General features: G+C 39.0%; 1 protein-coding gene and 1 long non-coding RNA gene across 2 annotated transcripts; one reads left to right on the top strand and one right to left on the bottom strand.

The window, feature by feature from the left end:
• Positions 1-91: 91 nt before the first annotated feature.
• arhgap42a (Rho GTPase activating protein 42a) lies at positions 92-22,120 on the bottom strand. The gene is made up of 24 exons (XM_024266232.2): positions 21,546-22,120; positions 16,469-16,564; positions 16,334-16,395; positions 10,699-10,770; positions 9,905-10,006; positions 9,720-9,830; positions 9,254-9,358; positions 8,609-8,738; positions 8,438-8,538; positions 8,153-8,262; positions 7,531-7,609; positions 7,357-7,396; positions 7,217-7,279; positions 7,069-7,143; positions 6,911-6,995; positions 6,777-6,835; positions 6,384-6,489; positions 5,736-5,895; positions 5,227-5,377; positions 4,539-5,132; positions 4,326-4,464; positions 3,632-3,703; positions 3,472-3,551; positions 92-527 (listed from the first exon to the last, which is right to left on the bottom strand). The coding sequence occupies exons 1-24, from the start codon at positions 21,697-21,699 to the stop codon at positions 439-441; spliced, it is 2,835 nt and encodes a 944-aa protein (XP_024122000.1). The 5' UTR covers positions 21,700-22,120; the 3' UTR covers positions 92-438.
• LOC118599629 lies at positions 6,486-6,837 on the top strand. The gene is made up of 2 exons (XR_004949059.1): positions 6,486-6,668; positions 6,708-6,837. It is a non-coding gene; the product is annotated as an uncharacterized LOC118599629 (long non-coding RNA).
• Positions 22,121-22,375: the final 255 nt, after the last annotated feature.

The following is a 22,375-nucleotide window of genomic DNA, read 5'->3' as shown; positions in this document are numbered from 1 at the left end:
CTAATTTCATAAAAATCTGCTAATAAACTTGCTTCAGTTCAACCATTGGACATTTTTGTTCAACCTTTCAGTAAAGACATAAAAAATAAAGTTTGTCTAAATTAGTTTTTATTGGACAGCAGAAGACTCCAGTTCATTCAGTCCCAGTGCAGATGAGTGAGCACTAACAGAATTCATATAAATTAATAAAAGTAAAAGGTTGTACCTTTGAGACACATTTACTGCATGCAACTCATTTCAAAGGCTGGAGAAGGGGTTAGGGTTTAACATAAAAGAGGAGGAGGAGCTCCAGTATAAACCTCTACTGCATAAGAACACCTGACACAGCTACACACAGTACACAGACTATTATCGTTTCCTCACAGTAGTCTAAAGTTCAGGTAAAAAGGTTGTTGATGTCTGATCTGGATTATAGTGCTGATGACAGCGCCTGTCCTGTCAGATGTAGATGATGTAGTTTTCGGGTACGAGGCCCGTTCTGCCCTTGTAGGTGGCCTGAAGCCAACCTGGTTCCACAGACGGACACACTGCAAACACGGAAAGATCGCGTCAGCAGAACGACACACACTTATCAAGCGATAAAATCACAACACCACAAAAAATTATTTCAGCGTCATTAAAAAAAAACATCCAGACAAATGGATTCTGTTTAGAAATATTTAGATGACACTCAACTTTATTTTTTTAGCTTGATCACAAGGTCAACAAATAAGACTAGCAATTTAATTCATGCATACAATTTTTCGCTTTCCTTCTTAGTTAAAGAGGTCGCACAACTTTTCTTTTCCCTTTTCAAAAAAGAAAAAAAGAATAATTTTATCAAGTTTATACATCACAGATGTGACCTAATGTGGAGCAGCCTGCCTGAGAATGTGAGAGCTTCATTCATTGTGAAAGTTTTGAAGAAAAAGTCCAAATTTAACTTTATAGCTTAGCTTTTAATCCGTTTTTCATGTCTGCATGTCTTAATTAGATTTTAGGGATGGTTTATTGTTGTAGAGTAAGTATGTGCGTTTTTTTTTATTAAATATGATAAGTATTTTCTTCTGTTATATCTTCATTTAAAACACTTCAAGGCAGTGGTCTCCAACCCTTTTCAGGCCACGGACCGGTTCGTATTAGACAATATTTTAACAAATGGGGCAGAAGTTGTTATTTTTAAACTTCTGGTTTCTGAACTTCTATTATCAAAATTTAATGCTACTGCAAGAAATTTGTTTAAAAAAAGTCTAATAATATCTGTAGATTTTTTTTTTACAGATGATGAAGATTCTATGAAACAAATAGTTGATTTGTAGAAGTTGGTTCTGATTTGAAAAAAATCCATAGAGCAACGAATGCCATTTTAACACTCAGTCCAGGCTCTGATTATCTTTCAGGGTAAAAAGATTAATCATCTTTACATAAATCCTCATTCATTCATGGGTATATTTTTAACACAAAGGATCATTTTCTGAACGAATGTCTACATAATTCAGCACTGCTGTAGGTGAATTATCAATTGTTTCCACAAAACAGCAACTTGTTTGAATCTTCATTCTCTGTATTTTTTTTTAAGTTTGAGATAAAGATTTTCTCTTTAAAGTGAAAGAGGAGACTAACAACCAGACGCTAGCTTCAACTACATCCGACTTCTAAGGTGTGATGGATATATAAAGCAAAATAAAATGATGCAACTGTCTTAAACCTGGTATTTTCTAAATATAATATAAATGGGAAAAGTTTCCAACTTTATTATCTACGTGTGTGAAACAGTTCAGAATCTGTCACTGCATATTAGTCAGAGCTGCTTCTGCTACATGAGAAACAAATGTCTCAATAATTCTACATCTCGAGGACGACTCCCGGTTTAGTCTGTAAACAGCAGCTTTATTGTTCTTTGAAGTCGAAGGCTCTTCTTTGGTTTCCTCACTGGCTCTTTTCTCATTGAAGAAACTTTCCAAACATGTTTTATTGTTTGGTTTTTGTTAGCTTCTTAGCTAGCAGTCCATGTAGCCATGCAGCTAGCCGGATGTTGTGAACAGAATCCAGCAGATTTCCAAATTAAACTTCCTTCAGGATCAGAAATAAACTAAATGGAAACAACCTAAGTAAGTTAATGTATTTCTTTCTTTTTTTTGTTTGCGGTGCGGTACCAGGTGACCCCCGGACCAGTACCGTACCGGTCTGCGGCCACATGTGGCTCTTTTATCTGTCCATGGTGGCTCCTTGGCCAAACATAAAATAAGTCAGGAAGACTGCTGATCCTGCTACGTCAACCATCAGAGTCAGCAGCTCCCTGCTAATGGCTGCCTAACCGCAACTACCTAATGAAAACAAATAAACAAAGCGGTAAAATAAGACTACCAAACCCCAAACTAAAACAACAAAACCCAGCAGCAAGACTGCTGAGGACAAAGAGGGGAAAATCACAAAAAAATAAATAAAAGAAAAATTAATTAGCAATTTTTAAAAGTAAGGATTACTTAATTAGCATTTATTTGATTTAGATTAGTTACATTTATAAATGGATGGCTGAGGGGCACATAGATGATAAACTATCTATGTTTTTACATCCCTGTTGACCTGAAGACATTTTGCTTGCTCAACGCTACCTCCAGAATGAATAGGTTTTGAAAGCAAAGTAAAAGTTTGATCAAAAGTTTGATCTTTTATGAGTTAAAAGCACATGTTTGGTTACTAGCTACCCAGAGCTGCACTGAGATGATCCTGTTTGGCACAGAGCATCTTTTATTTTGAAAATAAGTTATTTGAGCTACGGTCAAATGTAAAAAAAAAAAATCAAATTTTGAGAGATGCTAGGTTCTTTTTATATTTTTGCTTTTGTTTGGACCACAAAAAAATAGACATAATTCATATTTATTTAAAAAAAGAAGGTCATGAAACAAAGTTGAATTTGATTTTAAATGGAATAGAAATTTATTGATCCCACAAAGGGGAAGTTACCTTGTTACCACTGTTTTATTAAAAACAGCGGATATTAAATAACACAAAAGATACATTTTAAAAAATTAATAACAACAATAACTATTGTCCAGTGCCTGTGAGGTGTGGCTGAGTCTAACAGCTGACAAAAAATGTCAGTTCTTTTTATGCCACACAAATCCAACAGGCCTCTGTTGGAGTCAGCAGTCAGCTGGTAGAACCTCGGGTCAGAACAGAACTCTGACTTTCCTTTTAGCGCCTGTGTTGCACACAGATGGAACTAGATGGAGATCTATCTGGAAAGCTTAATGCTTAATGGTGCTGATGTTTTAATTTCCTCTCCTTAAAACTTTCACTATCTTTTTTGGAGTTTTAAGCTACTAAAGCTTGTTGTAAAGCACTTTGAATCCCCTCTGTAAATGGAAACAAGGCTGCTTTGTTTTGCCTTAAATAAATGGGAAAACAATCTTTAAAAAATTAGAATTACTGCTGTTTCTGAAAGTTTGCAGGTGTGAAAAGAACTTAGAGGGCAGGAAAGAGTCTCACCATTTGAGAACAGCGCCCCCTGTGGAAAACTCAGCTCATGACTGTGCTCTGCCTCGCAGGAATAAAGAGCCTTTGCATCCCTAGAAGAAATCATAGAAGACAATCTGATGGAAAATGTTCATATTAGTGATGACTTTAAGCACAAAGAAGATCAGCACACCTGCCAGAGGGACAAATATCCAAAGCTGACAGGAACACGGAGCTGTCACGCTGCGGCTGGGTGACCGACAGTCTGCAACAAACAATGACAAAATGCTCATCTACGACAGAAGAGAAGCTGCTGCAGCTAATAGAGCACAAACAAGATAATAAAGGTTAATTTAATACAAATAAATAAAAAAAAATTGTGAAAAAAGTAGCTATTTTTGATTACTTGCACAAGAAAATCTTTGATATAATATGAGAGTTCACGTTTTACACAATGAAACAAGGTGCTACGAGCATATTTCTGTGATGCCTGCATCACTTTACACTTTTTGTACCAACGTCCTGATATTCCCACTTTAGATTTCCATACATGAGAGAGTCTGTAGCAGCTGAAAGAGTGGAAAATCTTCTACAGCTCAGAGAGAAAGCTCAAGATTAGATGAAAACTGTAGCAGATGCAAACATTTTGGGCATAAAAATAAGATTTTACAAGCATGAAAAGTGCAAAAAGTGGAAGGAAAATCTGCAGAAGAAGATAAAAGATAACACAGTTTACATAGAATCTACCCTAGATAAGAAAGTATTCTGCAGATAAGAAGAATATACAAGAGAGGACAAGCTCTGGCTGCTTCTTCTTCCTCAGATCTGGATGGAGATAGCATCAGGTGAAATGACTGAGCGCCTTTCACACGTTAGGAGATACTCACAGAGACCGGGGCTTCTGGAACATGCTGCCGGCGGTGGCCGCGGAGCGCTTCAGATCAGAGCCGCAGCGCATGCGTGAAGGTTTGTGGGCTGAATCCAGGGATGCCAGACTCTGAACTGACCCGTGACAGCTTTTATAATCTGAGACAAACACAAACAATCAGAAAAAAACGCCCTAACGTGGTTTCATTAAGTCAAAAAAAAGACCTACACACCCTCAGAGATGTGCAAGGATGTGAGTGAGGAAGACTCAGACAGCTGGTAGGGAAACAATGACGAGGATGAAGATGAAGAGGAGGAGGCAGTCCTGTACTCAGAGGTGTGTAGCTGAGGAGAGATGGTTTCTTTGGCAGTGTCTCCTTTATCAGTGGAATGATTGCTCATGGAGGAGACAGAGATGGTTCTCTTTACAGGTCCTTCAGAGGATGAGCGCTGGACCGAGGGGCTGGACCCAAGTCCTCTGGAGAGAGACTTTGACTCCTTTAGGGAATACAAGGAGGCGGTCGAGTTTCTGTTGAAAGACTTTTCCACTGCTGAGAGTAACGAGGATGTGGACGAGGAGACAGAAGACGTTTGCTCCGCGGGAGCCAGTGGAGCTCCTGAGGAGGGCTGGAGATGGGGAGAGGGGGCGGCGTCCGACTGATCGGACGGTGCTACAGGTGGAGACGCTGGGTCGGGCGGGTCAGGCTCAGCCGCGGGGGAAGACGGGGAAGAGGTCTGAGACAATCCGTTCTTTTCAGAGGAGTGTGAGGACAGCGACTCCAGGCTCCCCATGGGGGTCGCACCAGGACTGCTGCTGAAAGTGTCGCCTGAGGGACAACGGAAACACTTTGGTCAAATCGGGAAACCTTCTGAAAAACCACAGAAGAAAATGTCAGAGTTAACAGAAGAGGCAGGACTCACTGTCGTTGTCTGCCAGGCACAGAGCAGGAGAATACAGACGGGCCTTTCTTCTTCCAGAAGACAGGCAGATCGCCTTACTCCTACGAGGAGTTGAGCGGGATGAAGGAGCCGAAGGTACCGGTACCGACAGGTCTGGAGCCTCGCCGAAGATCTGACAAAAACAGAACATTTTTAATTGTTTATTTTCTGGACTAAAACCACCCATTTTCATGTGAAGTTAATAAAATATTCCCTAGAGTGCTCCTACTATCATGGGAACGGGAATTAGACTCACCCCTACCATTCTGCATATCCCATCAGGGGTCACCACAACGAATCAGCTTTCATCAATTTATTTACTATATTGCTTTTTATATTCTTGCTAACTTTATTTCTATATTTTGTTCTTGTGATCATATTTAAGCAGGTTTTAAGTTCTTGGGGGCGGGGTCCACATTAGCCAGGACACTCGATAACCATTCACGTCCATTTTTGTTCTTCTGTGAGTGTGAGCGCATTCAGTACTGCACCTTCTTGTGGTTCTCAATGATTATCTCCACCACAATGTTCTGAAACTTGATGTTCATCATGGCGGCCACCGTCTCCTCCTGTGACCTCATCAGCGTGGGCCCAAATATCATCCCCAGGTTGGACACGGTCATCTGGTTCTGGTCACTATGAGAGGACACTCTGCACACAGGAACACTAATGATCATCCATGCGTGGAGTCAAAGCTTCACACCCGCATGCAAACACCAAGAAATCTTATTTTAGTTATTTTAAATTTGCTACTTTAACTGTAACTATGCTGTACATGAAGTATAAAGAGAGAGAATAATTGAGATTGCTGTAAACCTGGGTGAGGGTAAATGACTGAAGGAGCAGGAGTCACAATCTGCTGCGTGCAGGACTGATAACATCAATCAGGAAAAAACACTTAGTTTGATGTTTTTTCCGTTTTGTGTTTTTCAGTAAATATTAGTTGCTGGAATCTTTCTCTTCAAATCAGTGATTAAAATCCTTTCACACATAAATAAATAAAAAAGTAAAAATAATAAAGATTTCACACACACAAAAAAAAACCAAACATCTGGGATTTAAAGATGGTAAACTATCTTTTGCACATGACAGTAAGTTCAAAAGTGGGAGAAGGAGGACAGAAGGAAACATCTACACACCTGAGGAGGTGGTTGGTCAACAGGTCCAACATGGCTTTGTTTTTTTCTGGGAGTTTGTGCACAAGAGCGTGAATGGCTCTGACTCTGTAACTCTGGTCTTCAAACTCTGTCAAAGAAGGTAAAAGCTGGTATGAGAAGTGCTGCTTTTGACGGAAATCTGTACGGTGGCCCTGAAGCTCAAATTCACATCCAAAATACATATTAAAGATTATTTAAAAAAGCAAAACAAATAATGAAAAAAAAACAACATTACATTTCAGAAGACAAAACATTCCAGAAACCAAAGTGTAATTCCAGAAAAACTAAAATGTGATTTAAAAAAAGGGATTTGCCCTTCAGGGCCACCGTACATCTGTCTCTATTCAGCAACTACAAGATGCAGGAGGATCATACTTGCAGCCCTGATGAAGTCTTTATGCAGCCTGTAGGTCAGTAGAGGTTCTGCCAAACACCTGCAGGTGAAAATGAACCGTGTTACTTCTGAGCAGCTTCGTGTCTTTGCTGCTATCTAAGTGTGAGCATGTTACCTAAAATAATCCTTAAGGGCGCTGGTGATGGTCTTGTTGTCCCAGGCGTCTGAGTCCAGCTGGATCTCAGAGGGAGCTGTGGACGCTGCAGGGAAGTACATGGTTGGAAAAGCAAAGGCGGAGCTTTGATCAGACACTTCAAAATAAGAGCAACAAACCAAACACGCTGGTCATCAGCCGCTGGACTTTGGAGTTCACTCCTCCAGTCCTGTACAGGCCCAGGGTGGTAATGCCTGCAGACACATCAACTTTTTAAAAATATATAAAAGAAAAGATGATATTTGCCTTTCTGATGCTGAGGTTTACCTCGTGCTTCTATCAGCTCAATGCACTTCTTTGCAAAGGTGAAGCCTGCCTCATTGAGAAATGCTGTAAAACATTTAGTCAAATTTTTTAAGATATTTATGCAAAGATAAACAGAATCTTGACTCAAAATTAATACTTACTTTCCTCTTTTTTACTGAGTAGTGAGGGAAGTGTGTAAATCTAAACAGAAACCAAAACAGATGACAAAAACACAAATTTGATTAAATTTCTTGTGATTTTGGGTGATTTATTTTGAAATAACCCAACAGTCACTTTGAATGAAATAAGATTTAGAATCATGGATGGTTTCTTACAGGTTCTTTACCATCCATCGCCTCCATCCAAAGCCGTCGGTTGGCCTCTGAGTGCGCCTGGAGGGTTATAACGCCGTGTCTGCAGGCAAATGACACAAACTTACACAACATAGAATAGAATAGAGCAGAACAGAATAGAAGAGAATTAAATAGAATAGAATAAGATAGATTAGAACATAACATAATAGGATATAATGGGGCAGAACAGAACAGAAGAGAACGGAACATAATAGAATCAGATAAAACAGGATAGAGCAGAACAGAATAAACCAGAATATAATAGAATAGAATGGAATAGAACAGAACAGAATAGAATAGGAGAGACTAGAACATAACAGAATAGAAAAGAATGGAATAGAACAGAATAGAATAGAAAAAGAAAATAACAGAATAGAACAGCATATAATAGAACAGAAAAGAAAATAAGAAAATAATAGAATAGAACAGAACAGAATATAAAAGAACATAACACTTCATTATCATCATGCACAACACCCTTTAGAATGAGATAGAATAGAACAGAATAGAACCCTTTATTGTCATCATTCAAGGAGCATGATCAAATAAAGTTGACCATTTTGTCAAGGCGCATCTGGCACAGGCCTTCATTTCATCCACTCACCTCTCCACCACCTCGATGTCAAAGCAGAAGCGTTTGTCGATGGAATCTGTCTTTCTTCTGACACACGAGCGTAGCCGGAACATCTCTGCGGCTCCGCCCACCACGCCGTTCTGAGAGCAGACATCACCTTGAGTTACAGCGTTACCATGAAGCAAATACATTGTTGTACTTTGGAGGAGAAAAAACAGCTCTCTGAAAGAAAAGGTGCTTCTTTGTGTTTTTTTTCCTTCTAATTTGTGTAGAATAACATTAAAATAAGTAAGCCTAAATTTTAGGCTTACCCACCTGTCTGCTGGCTGCTCTGGCCTCGGTGCTGCTCATAGTGAACATCTTGGAGCTCCTCTCATAGGTGCAGTAGTACCTGGTCCACACGCTGCCCAGAGCACCTAAATCAACAGCAGTCTTTAACCAAGCTTTCTCTTACTCGTGAGGGTCGGAGGCATCAGAGAGTCTCACGTTTCTCCTGGATGTACAGATGTCCCTCCATGGTGTAGGAGCTGGGGGGTTTGAAGTCCTCCTCCGCAGACCGGATCCTCTTCATCAGCCTCTCAACCTCAGCTCGGGTACTCTCAAAGTTGTTCCGAGCCTTTAATTCACATTGTGGACAGATGTCAAACTTTTAAAAAATGGATGCTATGAAACAAAAAAACTAGAGAATTCAGAAAAACTTTTAACTAAATAAAACAATTGAGGTTGTCATGGTAACAAATCAGTAAGATAGAACTAACAGAATGACACAAGAGCAGATAATGGGCAAATAAACCAGCTTATACAGATGCTGTTAGTCCTGGTTTTGCTCAAATCCTCCCATCATTTTTGTGTGTCATGCTCTCCTCCAGCTCTCATTTCATATTGTTGCTCGTTACTACAGAGATTTTAGCAGCACTTCTCAAATATCAACTTCTCAACTTTCACTTTCGAGTAAACCGGTTTAACGAAATGCACAATTCTTGGCCAGTTGTAGTCCAGAGCATTAGGGAACTATCTGTCATTTGGATGGTTGAGGGTTCAACACCTTGGCTGATAGTCATTTTGACTTTTGGATTGCGTAGCAGGATACAGCTTTAAGAACAGAAATAAGGAGTAGGTTTCAGAGCTTACATTTTGCAGGTTAAACTGAAGGTGTTGCTTGTAGGGTTCAAACTCGTGAGCCAGCTCGTAGCCCTCGTGGTAGAAGGTGAACAGGCCTTGAAGGAAGGCTAATAACTGAGGAGCAGGACAAATATTACCATTTTTTCTTTTTTTTAAGCAACCGTCAGTCATTCGCTCAATCAATCAAAGCCCTGGACTCCCAGCTTCTCTGCTTTCTGGACAACAAAGAGTTTCGTCAGCGGGGGAATGTCCTCACAGGAAGCCGGCTGCAGCAGCAGGAAGCCGGCTGCACTGATATCCATCACTGAAGCCGAGTGTGTGATGAGTGTTTAGAGAGCTGTACTCACTCGGTCTTTGTCAACATGTTTACATGCACACACTTTGCCGCCGCAGCGCTCCACTTTCATTTTACGCCAGTGTCTGACTCTAAAACAACAAATTTGTATTTTTCTGGGACGATCAGGAGAGAACTCACCGGCTCCACAAACTCAAACTTCTTTCTCTCCTGAACCTCTTGGATCTTGAACACGTACTGCAGGGATGCATCATAAAACACCTGTCTGTCCTTCTTGATCTGAGCATCGGCCTGCAACAGCAAACACACAGTCATTGAGTCAGTCAATCAGTGTGGCTCCATGAGCTTCAGAGTGGATCCTGTACCTCCTGCAGCTGGGACTCCTTCTTTCTGGAGGACAAGTTGAGGTGTTTCTCCAGCACAGAGTAGTATCTTTCTGTTTCCTTGTCAAACTGCTTCTTTCCATCCTAAAAAAGACATATATACAAACACTTCACCACTAAATAAAAGCAATTTGACATTCAGAGATGACTCAGTGTTCTCTACAGACAGATGAGATCCAACTGACAACCACAAACAAGTAAATCCGTTCATTTTTTGCTTATCCAACTGCAGCCGGTCAACCAGGAAATATAAAGCTCCTATAAAAAGCAGGGAGGCCGTTAACACTGCTAATGAAGAGGCTCTGCCAAAAATGTTTGGAACATTTGTCTGGCACGACAAGTGCAACATGTGTCTCCAGCTGATTTTGGGTCAACAGCATCAGGATGTTCTTTCACACAGTCCTGCTACATTCCTCTGTCCGAGGAGTCTCAGAGAAAAAAAGACTCAGACTTTATTGAAAGTGAGACTAACTTGTTTTCAGTCATGCAAACCACATGACAGCACTATCTGTATCCTTATTCTAGATAAATATGAGCAGATAAAGTAAACTGGAGTTGGAGACATGCATCTGAGAGCCACGCTGCCCGTCTCTGCGTTGCTGCCTCTCTGAGCTCGGCTCCTCTCACAGCGTCCGTTCCCACGACCTTGACACGACTCTGGGATTCATCATCTATCCCCAAAAATGAGCTTTCCTGATGCAGAGTCCTAAATGCCAAATGTGTGCGCAACCTTTTTATTATTAAAAAAAAAACCTGGAATTACTCTGCAGATTTACCTTGACAGCTCCGATTTGTTCTTTTCGAAACCTCTCCAGCGGTGAGATCAAAAGATTGTCAGCGTTCTGGATCTGGAACAGCAGGAGAAAAAAAAGACTTCTGTGTTGTGAATCAGCAAATATGAAACCCAGCAGCGAAATATGAGAACATCACGGTAGCTAGTACATGAGGGCTGCAGCTTCAGCGACAAGTTGAAATGGATTTTTGCAAAAATTAGTTAAATAAATGCTATTTTTGGTCCTAAAACACACAAACTCTCAGTTGAACAAAACTTTTACGGTTTTAAAATAGTCACATTTTCTCCAAGTCCATCATGGACTCAATGCACCTAAAGGATGTCTATCTAGGTGTTTTGCTTTGTAAAAAAAAATTTTTTTTTTTTTTTTTTGTTTTTTTTTAAACAGTAGAAAATAACTGATTTGTCTCTTAAAACGTGAATGAATAAAACTTTATTCAAATAGGACTTTACAATACCATCAGGGTAAAAAAGGACATTTTTAAAATGAGCAGCTTAGGAAGAAAACTTAAAACAACATCATAAAATCAATAAAAGACAAATACAAAGGAGAACAAGAAACTAAGATGTAACCAACTAATAAGTGTTAAAAGCGATTCCAAAAAAATTAAAATTTTTAATGGACTAATGTCTCTTGCAAATTATGCTTTACCAAAGTGTCTAATATTAGCACAATAGTTTATTTTAGTCCTGTGACAGACTGGCGACCTGTCCAGGGTGTACCCCGCCTTCGCCCTTCAGTGGCCGGGATAGGCTCCGGCACCCCGCGACCCCGAAAGGGACACAGCGGTCAAGAAAATGAATGAATGAATGAATGAGTTTATTTTAGTTTGGGATCATTTAAGTTTAAGTTTTGTTGTTTTTTTTTTTTTTTTATGGCACAAACAAGGTAGGGCTGCACGGTGGCGCAGTGGTTAGCGCTCTTGCCTCACAGCGAGAAGGCCCCGGTTCGACTCCCGGCTGGGACCTTTCTGTGTGGAGTTTGCATGTTCTCCCCGTGCATGCGTGGGTTTTCACCGGGGACTCCGGCTTCCTCCCACCGTCCAAAAACATGCTTCATAGGTTAATTGGTGACTCTAAATTGCCCCTAGGTGTGAATGTGAGAGTGGATGGGTGTGTGATTGAGGCCCTGCGACAGACTGGCGACCTGTCCAGGGTGTACCCCGCCTTCGCCCTTCAGTAGCCGGGATAGGCTCCAGCACCCCCGCGACCCCGAAAGGGAAGAAGCGGTCAAGAAAATGGATGGACAAACAAGGTACTGCACAATAAAAGTTCAAAGAACAATAATTCAAATAAATAAACTACTTTATCCAAGACATTTCTTTAAGAAGTCCTGCTTTAATCTGAGGAGTTGAATAAGCAATCGGTTAAAGCAAAAAGAGGGCTTGTAACCTTCAATGAGCGGCTGCTGCAGACTGCTGTTCGACAGGAAACATGGATTAAAATCAGATCTGCCAGATGAAGCAATTGAGAGGGTTATGAAAGCGTTTCATTCAATAATTCAAGAAGGAATGCAGAAAAAATGTTGACTGGGTTTAAAATCCAAAAGATCAGAAATGTAAAATCCAGTAGACATCAAATAATAATAAGAAAAAAAAGCAAGATGTCTTAAAACAAATGTTTGGATGAAGTGAATTAATATATAAAACATTGTTAATAGCCAGACAGAACCACATTTTAAATGGTTAAAGACCCAATTTGATTAAAATAGGTTTTTTTAACATGTTCTTGTGACATTTTTCTGATGATGGAGGACATAAGTAAAGAAAATAAGTAAGAAAGGATATTATTGCAAAGCAACAAGTTTTTTATCACTGTTTTTTCAGTAAAGATGTTTCAGCTCAGTAGTATGAAGCTACATGTTTCGACTTGGTCTAATATAACTACTGCTGTATGGAAAAGCTGAACTGGAACAATAAAGATTATTAGTTTTCATCTGTCCATGAAACATAAACTTCAAGCTGTCAGACCTGGATGTGAAACAAAGGCCTTCTTGTGCTCATTTATTAGTAAAATATGACTGAAAGTGGAAAAAAAAGCTCACAGAGATGTCTCTAACTTGACCAAATACATTTAAGTTTGAAACATTAAAAAATATTTTTCTACCAAGCAACTGAATAAACATTCTCTAAAAAGTGATTTTTTATAAAGGTGCTGAACTTGAAATATGTTTTATTGGAAATCATTTCAACTTATGCCGTGGAACAGAAACAGTGGAGCCAGAATGAAATTAGACCAAAAACATTAAAAAGCAATTCATCTTATGCAAGTTTAAACAAACATTGCAAAAGCTAAGCTACAGTTTGAGTGGGTACTGTAAACACATCTGACATTTTTACCTACAATTTATAAAGTAAGAACTGGATTTGTTCATTGCTCCCCGAAATTGTCAGCAACCTGGTTGCACAATTCTCTATCTGTATCCACATTTGCTTCCAACTTCTGGTTGTTTTTTTTAGAAAAATAACTGAAATAATGCAATAATGTCTTAGTTTTGTCACCACTAAACAACAACTAGTGTAAAAACGGGGTCACAATTAATAAACAGTCCTCTCAGCTTGGACAGGTAAATACTTAAGGGGAACCTGTATGATGGGACAGCCCTCCTCATTTATTACTGGTGGTATTAATAGAAGTCCAGCAGGGCCGCCGTTGTGTCACAGTCAGCGGAAAAGCATACAATCCAAACACGCACAGAAAGACGGACAGCAGACAAACACACACAGAAACCTTTTATGGACTTTCCCAGCCAGTGGAGTCTGAGGCCAGTCACTGGGGGATTGTCCGAATAGGTTCCACATGGTTCCTTCTGCAACCAGACCATGTACACAGCCACAAAGCCAAACAGTCCAAAACAAGGGGCCATACATCAGGTGGCGTTAGCTTCTGCAAATGCACAAAGGTTTGGCTCCACGTAGTTTGCCAAACTGCCGTCAGTCTCACACAAAGGCCTCTGGCTGATGGAGGGTCTCAGAGGTGGAGACATTTCCCAAAATACCACAATGTGCTCTGCTGGCACAAAGCTCACACTGAACTACAAACTTCTAAATCACGTTGAGGAAAATTAGGTCAAGAGACAAGCTGAGGAAGAAAGATTGTGTCAAGTCAGGAGGACTGTAAACGCTGCACCAAAATGAATGAGGACAATGTCTTGAATTAGTGCCGGATTATTGAGTTAAAAAGGTTTGGGAACCTCTTCCATTTTTAGAGAACCAAGCTCCCAGTCAGGTCAGACACCCCGATTAGGTCACTGAGACCGTTTGCAATGTGGGAGTTGAGTTCTTGAAGGCAACTGTCCTGTTTCTTTTCCAGCCACACTGTTTTAGCAGAAATCAGGCCAGAAATAGCTAGAAACCGAGCAGAAGAGTGTCCTTCAAAAACCACAGGTCGAGATCAGAGGTGTCAAAATGGTGGGAGGGGCTTCACTTCTCTGTGGTCTCTCTTTCACATCCTCATAATCCACTTTTTCTTATTTCAAGTTCACTCAGTTGTTTTTACTATGAAGTTTCAGTGAGCAAAGAAAGTTTTTGGTAAAGCTTTGACTATAAAAAGAAAAGTCTGAAGGGGTCACAGCCAAAAGTCTTAAACAGTTCATATTTTCCTGCGGAAACAAATCTGCCTCCAAGTGTTTACACAATAAACTACAAGGAAAGAATGCACACAGAAGACTGGAAAATAAAAGTGTTACAGTATACAGGCATAAGTAAAACATTAAAGCCACGAGTGCAGAGTACGGCGAGTAGGCTTGATCTGCTTTGACCCCCCCCCACTGGCTGAGCAGCTGCTACACACCCCTCACCCACAGACGCACGTAACAAATTCACAAAAAAAGAACACTTTTTCAAATATTTCCAACATTTTTATCTCCATAGCAATTATTTTATTTTTTGGTCGTCTGGGGGGAAAAACGTGTCCATGTAGTTTTAGAAGAATCGACACAAGTAACCTTTTAGGGGTATTTGTTAACCACGCCCACATTCCTAAAATGTTTATATTGTATATCATATCATTCAACTTGAGCCCAGGACTTGTATTCAATTTTCATAGTATTCTTGGTAAAAAAAAATATGCAAGTAATGGGAAAAACACCACTTTTGCTAGCTCGCCATGCTAAAGCTGTTCAAAATCTACAAACTTTAAAACCATTTTTTTTTACCAAGTGGCATCAAAATGATGCTTGAAGAGTAATAAATTGATTGATTATTTGTAGACGGTACTGATTTTTACAATATTTTCAAGATGGCTGACTCTTCCTGAGGTCAAAGGTCAACGAAACCATGGTTGTGGTTGTTGACTTAAACTGATTTTTCTATGTGTGAAAAATTTGGTGAAGATTGCTTGAACAAAAGTTTTATTTTACCATATTGTGCAAAAATATGAAAATCGCCAAATTTCACACTTTGCCACAAAATGGCCACCAAGTCTTAGGTTCTGTAACCATCCCAAGAAAACTGCTTTGGAGATCCCTGACAAGTGTATTTTGGTTTTGTTACTTTATTTTAGCCCCATAAAGCAATATTTACACCGCTAGTCGAACTTTGACCAATCAGGGACCGGGATTTGGTAGTGACATATGGATGGCATTCCTTTTAATTCATGGAAATGGCAACACAAGGAAGAGAAATTTGTGCCCAGTCGTGATTACTTAACACCAAATCTTACAAATAACAGAATAGAGTTGTAAAAAAAAAGCCTGGAGCAAGATTCACAAGATTTGCTCTGCTTTAACATTTCGTACCAAGCTTGTAAACAGTAGAAAAAGAGATTCTTCTTTGTTTGGCCAGTGTGAACACCAAGGATTAAGTCACATTTTTTTAACACGTATCACATCCAGTATGGTAGCTTAATCGATTTTGGCATCATTCATGTTTTTTACAATTTTTGAAAATGTTATTTTTTGTTTTTTTGGTCAGAGATGGGGCATTTATAATGCCAAAATTCATGTCCACCGGGTTGTAGATAAATGCAAATTTTGTTACGTTTTTCAGTATGTGGCTGGGGCAAAATTGTTGCTCAAGTGCACAGCAAGAAAGGAACATTCCTTAAAACAATCTGGTTCTTGCAATCAAGGGCTGCTATGGGACATAAATACATTGAAACCTCCTCCAGGTAAGTGAAAACATGCTGTTATTAAGATAGGCGAGACGGAAGAACCTGTGGCCCAGTCTTTTTAGAGGATTCTCCTTGTTTAGTGTTCTCCCACCATCAGTGTAAGCAGACATCAATCCCATGTATCTAGTGGCATTTCGGGCGAGCTCACCCAACCTACAGGGACTCCACACCAAACCCAAGGAACTCCCCCCTCCCAACCCTCAGGTTCTGCTCCACGACCCACAGAAACCAAAGAAGCTGCTGCAGGCGTAAGACTCAAGCCTTCTTTGTCCTGAGTGGTGGAAGCAGTTTGTGCTCCTTCTACCTACCAGGAAACTAATCATAATGTTATGGCTGACGGGAACATAAAGACTCTTTTGTTGCTAACTGCTGCATCAGCAGCTTTGGAAACTAAGCCATCAACACTCCCCTCCCTCCTATACCTTATGAGGCACCAAAAGGAGTAATACCTACAGTACCTTGATCAAATTCTGCATTTCGCTTCACATAAACACTCATTATCTTACCAGCCGCTTTCGCTCCTCCTCCATGGTGTTTAGGAGCTGCGAGAACTCCTTCAGGGACTGAGCTGTGGGGAGATCACACATTCACTTTGATATATGAGCTTGCGGTTTACTTTTTTGCGCTTTGCCTCGTCTCACCTATGTTGATCTCGTCATCCGTCTCAGCATCTCCAATGCACTCAAACTGGAAGTCCTGCAGAGACTGAGAGAAGCGCTGCACTGCCAGAGAGAGGCCTGAGAAAACAGGAAGAAGGTTTTCAGCTGCGAAAAGCAGATAAAAGTCCATTCCCGCTTTTATAAACGTAACAGCTTCTTTAAAAGCTAAGATGTAAAAGTGTCAAAGATTGGTGCAATTTTACTGCCAGGAAGTGTTTGTAAGGAAACCCTTTCTGGATCATTATCACTACTCTGCGGTCCAGATATAGTAAGAATACAAACAAAACAGAACAGACTGTCGGATAACTCCAGGAAAGAAAGATTCCTTTCTAAAATCCTAATGCAATTCAAACCAAAACACCACAGAGAAACATTACAATGGTTTCTGTTCAACCACAGCCAGCTTCATTTATAGCGTCAGTGTTTTTTGCTAAGTTCACACCAGCCTCGGCAAGGCATGTTCAAGTGACCACGTCCAATGAAAAGTCTGTAAATGCGCGTTTCATGTTTACGCATTCATAACTTTCAGGTTTACGCATCACTTTGCTACACAAGTTTTTCTGGGCTGTGCGTACAAAAGGTGCGGCCATTGAATGTGTGTTGAACGTTAAACCAGCTGAACTTTGGCCAGTCAGGGACTTGGATTTGGTAATGATGTAGGGATGGGGTCCCTTTTAATTCAAGTGTCAACTGTTTCAAAATTGATCATGGAGGAGAAATTAATACTGTATATCTCATGAACCAGATATGGAGACATGACTACAGATGATTTTGTAGAACTTTTTAAAATAAATAAACCTGAACTCTCAATATCATTGGTGTATTCTGTGCATTATAAAGAAGATAGACTTTTAGACGTTAGACTTTTCTCCCAAAAGTGTAACTTATACTCCAGAATGACTTATATATGGTTTTCTTCTTCTTGATTGGACATTTTTTGCCCTTGCAAACCCATACTCCAGAAAATATGGTATTTGCGTTTTGTTTTCCAGCCAGCATTCTATGACACCAAGTACATCGGAATAGAAAGAAAGAAAAAACCTGAAGCAAGAGTCACAAGATTTGCCCCGCTTTGACAGTTCGCACCAAACCTCCTCCAACTGTGAGTACATTCGCAAATATCAGGTAGTGCCGGTCCTGTGTGCGCTAAACATGCATTCTTGAACGTGCGACACGTGTGAACGTAGCATTAGCGGGACTTTCTCCCTAGAATATTCCAGCAAACCTTATTGATACATTGGGAAATTTCCTCATATTTTGTATTTATTTGGTTTATTCTCATACAGAAAGGACCAAACTCCCAGCACGTCTCACAGCTGGAAGTTGGATATGCTCTCTATATACGTTAGAACATTTTTTCAACTTTTCCATTCTTCTCTCTTCTCCAAAATTGTTTCATTTTCCTGCTCTAAATGATAATCATTGACTCTCTGTGATTTGGTATCCATCTTTGGTCTATAGGATGTTCTCACTGTAAGCAAACCACACCAGGGTTCAATTCCATGGGGAAGTGATGCTTTTAGATAACCCGGTGTGTTTGATTCCAACCCGAGTTCATACTTACCAAATGAGGCAAACTACTCAAAGGGAACACACTCCAGCACAGATTTAACAGTCTACTAGTGTGATAATGCAGTAGAAATTCCTGTTACTGCTGTAAAGAGAGGTGTGGACCGAAATTATCTCCAGAAAGAATTTCATTTTTGAATGAGAGAGCATGCTGCTCCTAATTTGAGAGTCAACAGCCGAACACGGTGAACTGGGCTCACACTGTCACACAGCAAAGTGGCAATAAAAGAAAAACCAGTGGGCCACATTCTTCTTGCCTGTAGTTCAACAAAGACGACAGCTTCTTCTGATCTCATGGCTTTGAGCAGTTTCTGAATTGAAAAACACACCAAAAAGGAGTGTAGAAGAACTTTAACAGCTACACACAAAGGATTTTTTTATCACACATATCAGCTGATAAATTCCTAGACTTCACGTTGTTTCAATTTCTACTGACAAAGTTAAAAACGCAACGGCAAATGTTTGCAGTTGTAGCTGAATAATAACAGTCCCATTCATTACATGGAACAAAAATACATGTTTTCAACATTTCAAAAATATCTGATTTCAGATCTAGTTTTTAAATGACTACTTGATGCACATTTTATTTATTATTTGTAAATTAATGACCAAATAATGCACTTTTTATTAATTATTTGAAAATTAATTACTAACTTATGGAATTTGTAGTGTTTGTTTGTATATTAATGAACAAATGATGTACTTTTCATTGATTATTTGTATAATAGTGAACCAATGATGTACTTTTTACTGATTATTTTTAAATTAATGACTAAATTTTGTATTTTTTCTTGATTATTTGTAAATTAATTATTAAATTGTGGATTTTTATTGATTATTTGTAAATTATTGACTACATTGTGTAGTTTTTATGGATTATTTGTAAAATAATGAATAAATGATGGACTTTTTATTGATTTTCTTGTAAATTAATGACTAAATTATGCACTTTTGAATAATTATTTTTAAATTAATATTTAAATTGTGTACTTTGTATTGATTTTTTTTTATTCACTTTTTATTTATTATTTGTTAAATTGTTGACCAAATAATGCACTTTGTATGTATTGGCTGCAAATTATTTGTGTTTGCTTGATTTATCAAAATAAAATGTAAACACAAAGCAGTGATATATATATATTTGGACTTTCATCTGGTTTAAATGAGAAATATATTTATCACAGTTACTGTGGTAAGAAATGATTAAATTTGCAACAAAATAGTTGATGACAAAACAATAATACAATCATGCATTCAGAAGTCCTTAGGAATCATTCGTTAGTATAGCATTTACACTCAAGAGAAAATAGTTGTGCATTATCGTTAATGAATACATACAAATACATAAAAAGTGAATACACTTGACAAAAACACATATATGTTTCACAGCTTTAAAAGAAAACAAAGAAACATTTTTTTCAGGCTTTATCGAGTGACCTCATGTCTCAAAATCTCACCTTTGACAGTACTAACTTGAACCACTTCCTGTTTCCTTATCAGTATCTTGTGGGGGAGTTCTGGCTCGTTGGTCTTTAGCAGGTTTATTTATGCAGTCACACTGCTGCATATTTGCTGCTGTGATTCGGATGACTGTCCAGTTGTTACATGACTCAAAAACAGCAAAACTTTAGCAATCCTTCATCCAAACACAGAAGCTCATGGCTGATTCATCGATTACAAAGTGTCCAAATGATACGGCTGTGAACAGGCCCAAATGACCATGCTTCCACCACCTCCGTACTTCACTGCACATATGAGACATTATATTAATGCTAGATGGTTTTCTATAAATGTGGTGTTTCATATTGATGTTAAAATCTTGATTTTTAATCAGTCTTAAACAGTAGTTTAGAAACTTTTTTTAACAACAAAAAGTGTTTCGTTTTTTTGCATTTTTTTAAGTACAGCATACTCTGTTGATGGAAATCTATTGGAACACCGTTAATTATTTGAAAATCAGTTTATGTATGCAGCAACAATTCTTTCTCTAAGACACTGAACTAATTTAGTCTTATAGTTCTAAAAACATAAACATGAAGGTACTAGAGTAACTCCTTCTTTTGTGGACGTCTGCAATCCTGCAGATGTTTGCAGCTCCTGTCCTGACTTACTGTAAAACCTGGCTTTATAAATGACCTTGAAGCAGTAAGAGGATACCTATGGTTTGTTCTGGTTGGGAAGGTGTGAAAGCGCATGACAACGTCTCTACAGACGGAACAATCAAAAACTGGTTGCCATAAAAAGGAACGGTTCTAGTTTCCTTGCAAGTGAACCCTAGTGTGGTTCACTTACAGTATAAATGCAATAGGACTTTTGATTTTTTTTTTTTTTTTTAAAAGGCAAACATTTTTATATGATAGTCGGAGAATTGGTGGGACTTGCTCCTGTTTTTTCTTCTTCCTACTTTCTTATTTCTGGAAAAATCACTCCAAAAGAAGTAATTTTCGTCATTTTAAAAAGACATTTAATTTAAAAATAAACCAAGCCAAAAATAAAAGTGTGCTCCCCAGAATCCATCGGACTTTCCTGGTTTGTAAGTAATAATAACAATAAATGTGAAAGTGTTGCTTCACATTAGTCTAATTGTGTTAAAGTAAAGCATAGTGCAAAAGTGGCTAATTTGAACCCTTCTTGGATGATGTTTTTCCAGTGCTAAAAACGATTAAATAAGATTTGATTATGTGTGAACAACATTATGCACTTTTGTCCATGATTGCAACTTAATTGTTGTAATCCTGGATCCCAAAATCACACATAAGGACCCACTCTGGTCATCTTTTCATCTATTTCAAAGCGTTCCGAGTGATCTTTTAATCATAATTATGCTGTTTTTAGCCAAATTAATTTTAAAAAACGTTGTTTTTCAAGGACATAGTTTCTGCAGTATTTTCTACATCACAAATACAGTTTTTTAAACTTAGATTTACAACTATTTGAATAAAGAAATGCAGTTGTATGCTTATGTTTCTTAAGTCTTCAATCACCATAAGAATGGATGTTATGTTTCCTTAAATTATGTAAAAATGAAAACAACCAGATGACTAAAGATTTATAAGAACACCACGTTGTGGGCGTGGTCAGGGGCGGGGCTCTGGAGAATGAAAATTTGATTTTGTTTTTTTTAAATCCAAGACTTTTCATAATAAAGTGTTACTGAGCAAGGCACTAATGTACTTGATTGACTGTAGTCTGTGGTCTGAAACAAGACCAGACATGACCAACAATTTAGGACACATTGTATTTATTAAAGAAAGTAGGAGGAAAAAAGTAGAATAGAGTGTTTTTTAAATTTTAATTATGTTCCCTCCATTGGGTCTGAATGATCACATGGTTTGAGGCTCAAAGGTTTGTGCTCTGATAATGGCAGATCTCATTCATAGTTCTGAAGGCCGTCTGTCTCTGCCTCGGGTCAGGAATCTTGACTTCTAGATGTTCTCCGCCTTCTTTAATGCAAACTTTGACCTCACCGAGTCCGGTTCGGTTCTCTTACCTCTAAGCGCAGAAATGAGCGAGTTCCCGTCTTTGATGAGCTCTTTGATGAATCTGTTGGTGCGCTCCAGCTCCACTTCATGGCACTGCAGCCGATCTCTGAACTCGGGACTGTCCAGGAAAGAATCACTGAACTCCAGCGTCGGCAGACCCATCGGAACTAATAGTGATCCAGCTGCAGCCGGACGTGCGATTCGGTGCCCGCCGCAGACGACGGAGAGTCGGCAAACTCGGAGAAAGTCGCTGGGAAGTTTCCTCGGGCTCCTGTTTTCATGCCTCTTTTCCTCACAAAGCTTCCGGACCCGGAGCAGCCAGAGGCCTTGAGAGACTGGGTTGAGCCAATCCTCTCTACGACATTCTGATGACGAACTTTACGGCACTAGCTCCGAACTTTGCCAGAATTAAATGTCTGGGAAAAGGACCTCCGTTTCGAGAAAAATACAAAAAAGTAATCAAAAGGGATTTACTGTAGTTTTAGACTCGCGAAAACAGACGAAGAACTGCGGTGGTGATAACCCCGTCTTCCTACGGCTCTGCCGAAAGTCTGTTACTATGGGAACGGGAGACTCCTGCTGGCGCGTGCTGAAATCTCTGTCATTTACTGAAATCAATGACGTTAACGTACTTACAACAAAGTAATAACTACTTTTACTGAATAAAATAATGAAAAATAAGTAATTTATTATTATTGTTTTTATTATTATTATTATTATTATTATCATTACCACTGTTGTTGCATTATAGTATTTTAGTATTGTTCTCAAAACCTAGTAGGAGCTGCAAAGTCTCATTTTGATACAGCTTTACATTTATTATAATGTATTTTTTCCA

This window comes from Oryzias melastigma, linkage group LG14, assembly GCF_002922805.2.
Source record: "Oryzias melastigma strain HK-1 linkage group LG14, ASM292280v2, whole genome shotgun sequence".
Classification (NCBI taxonomy): domain Eukaryota; kingdom Metazoa; phylum Chordata; class Actinopteri; order Beloniformes; family Adrianichthyidae; genus Oryzias; species Oryzias melastigma.
This window is presented reverse-complemented; position numbering and strand designations above follow the sequence as displayed.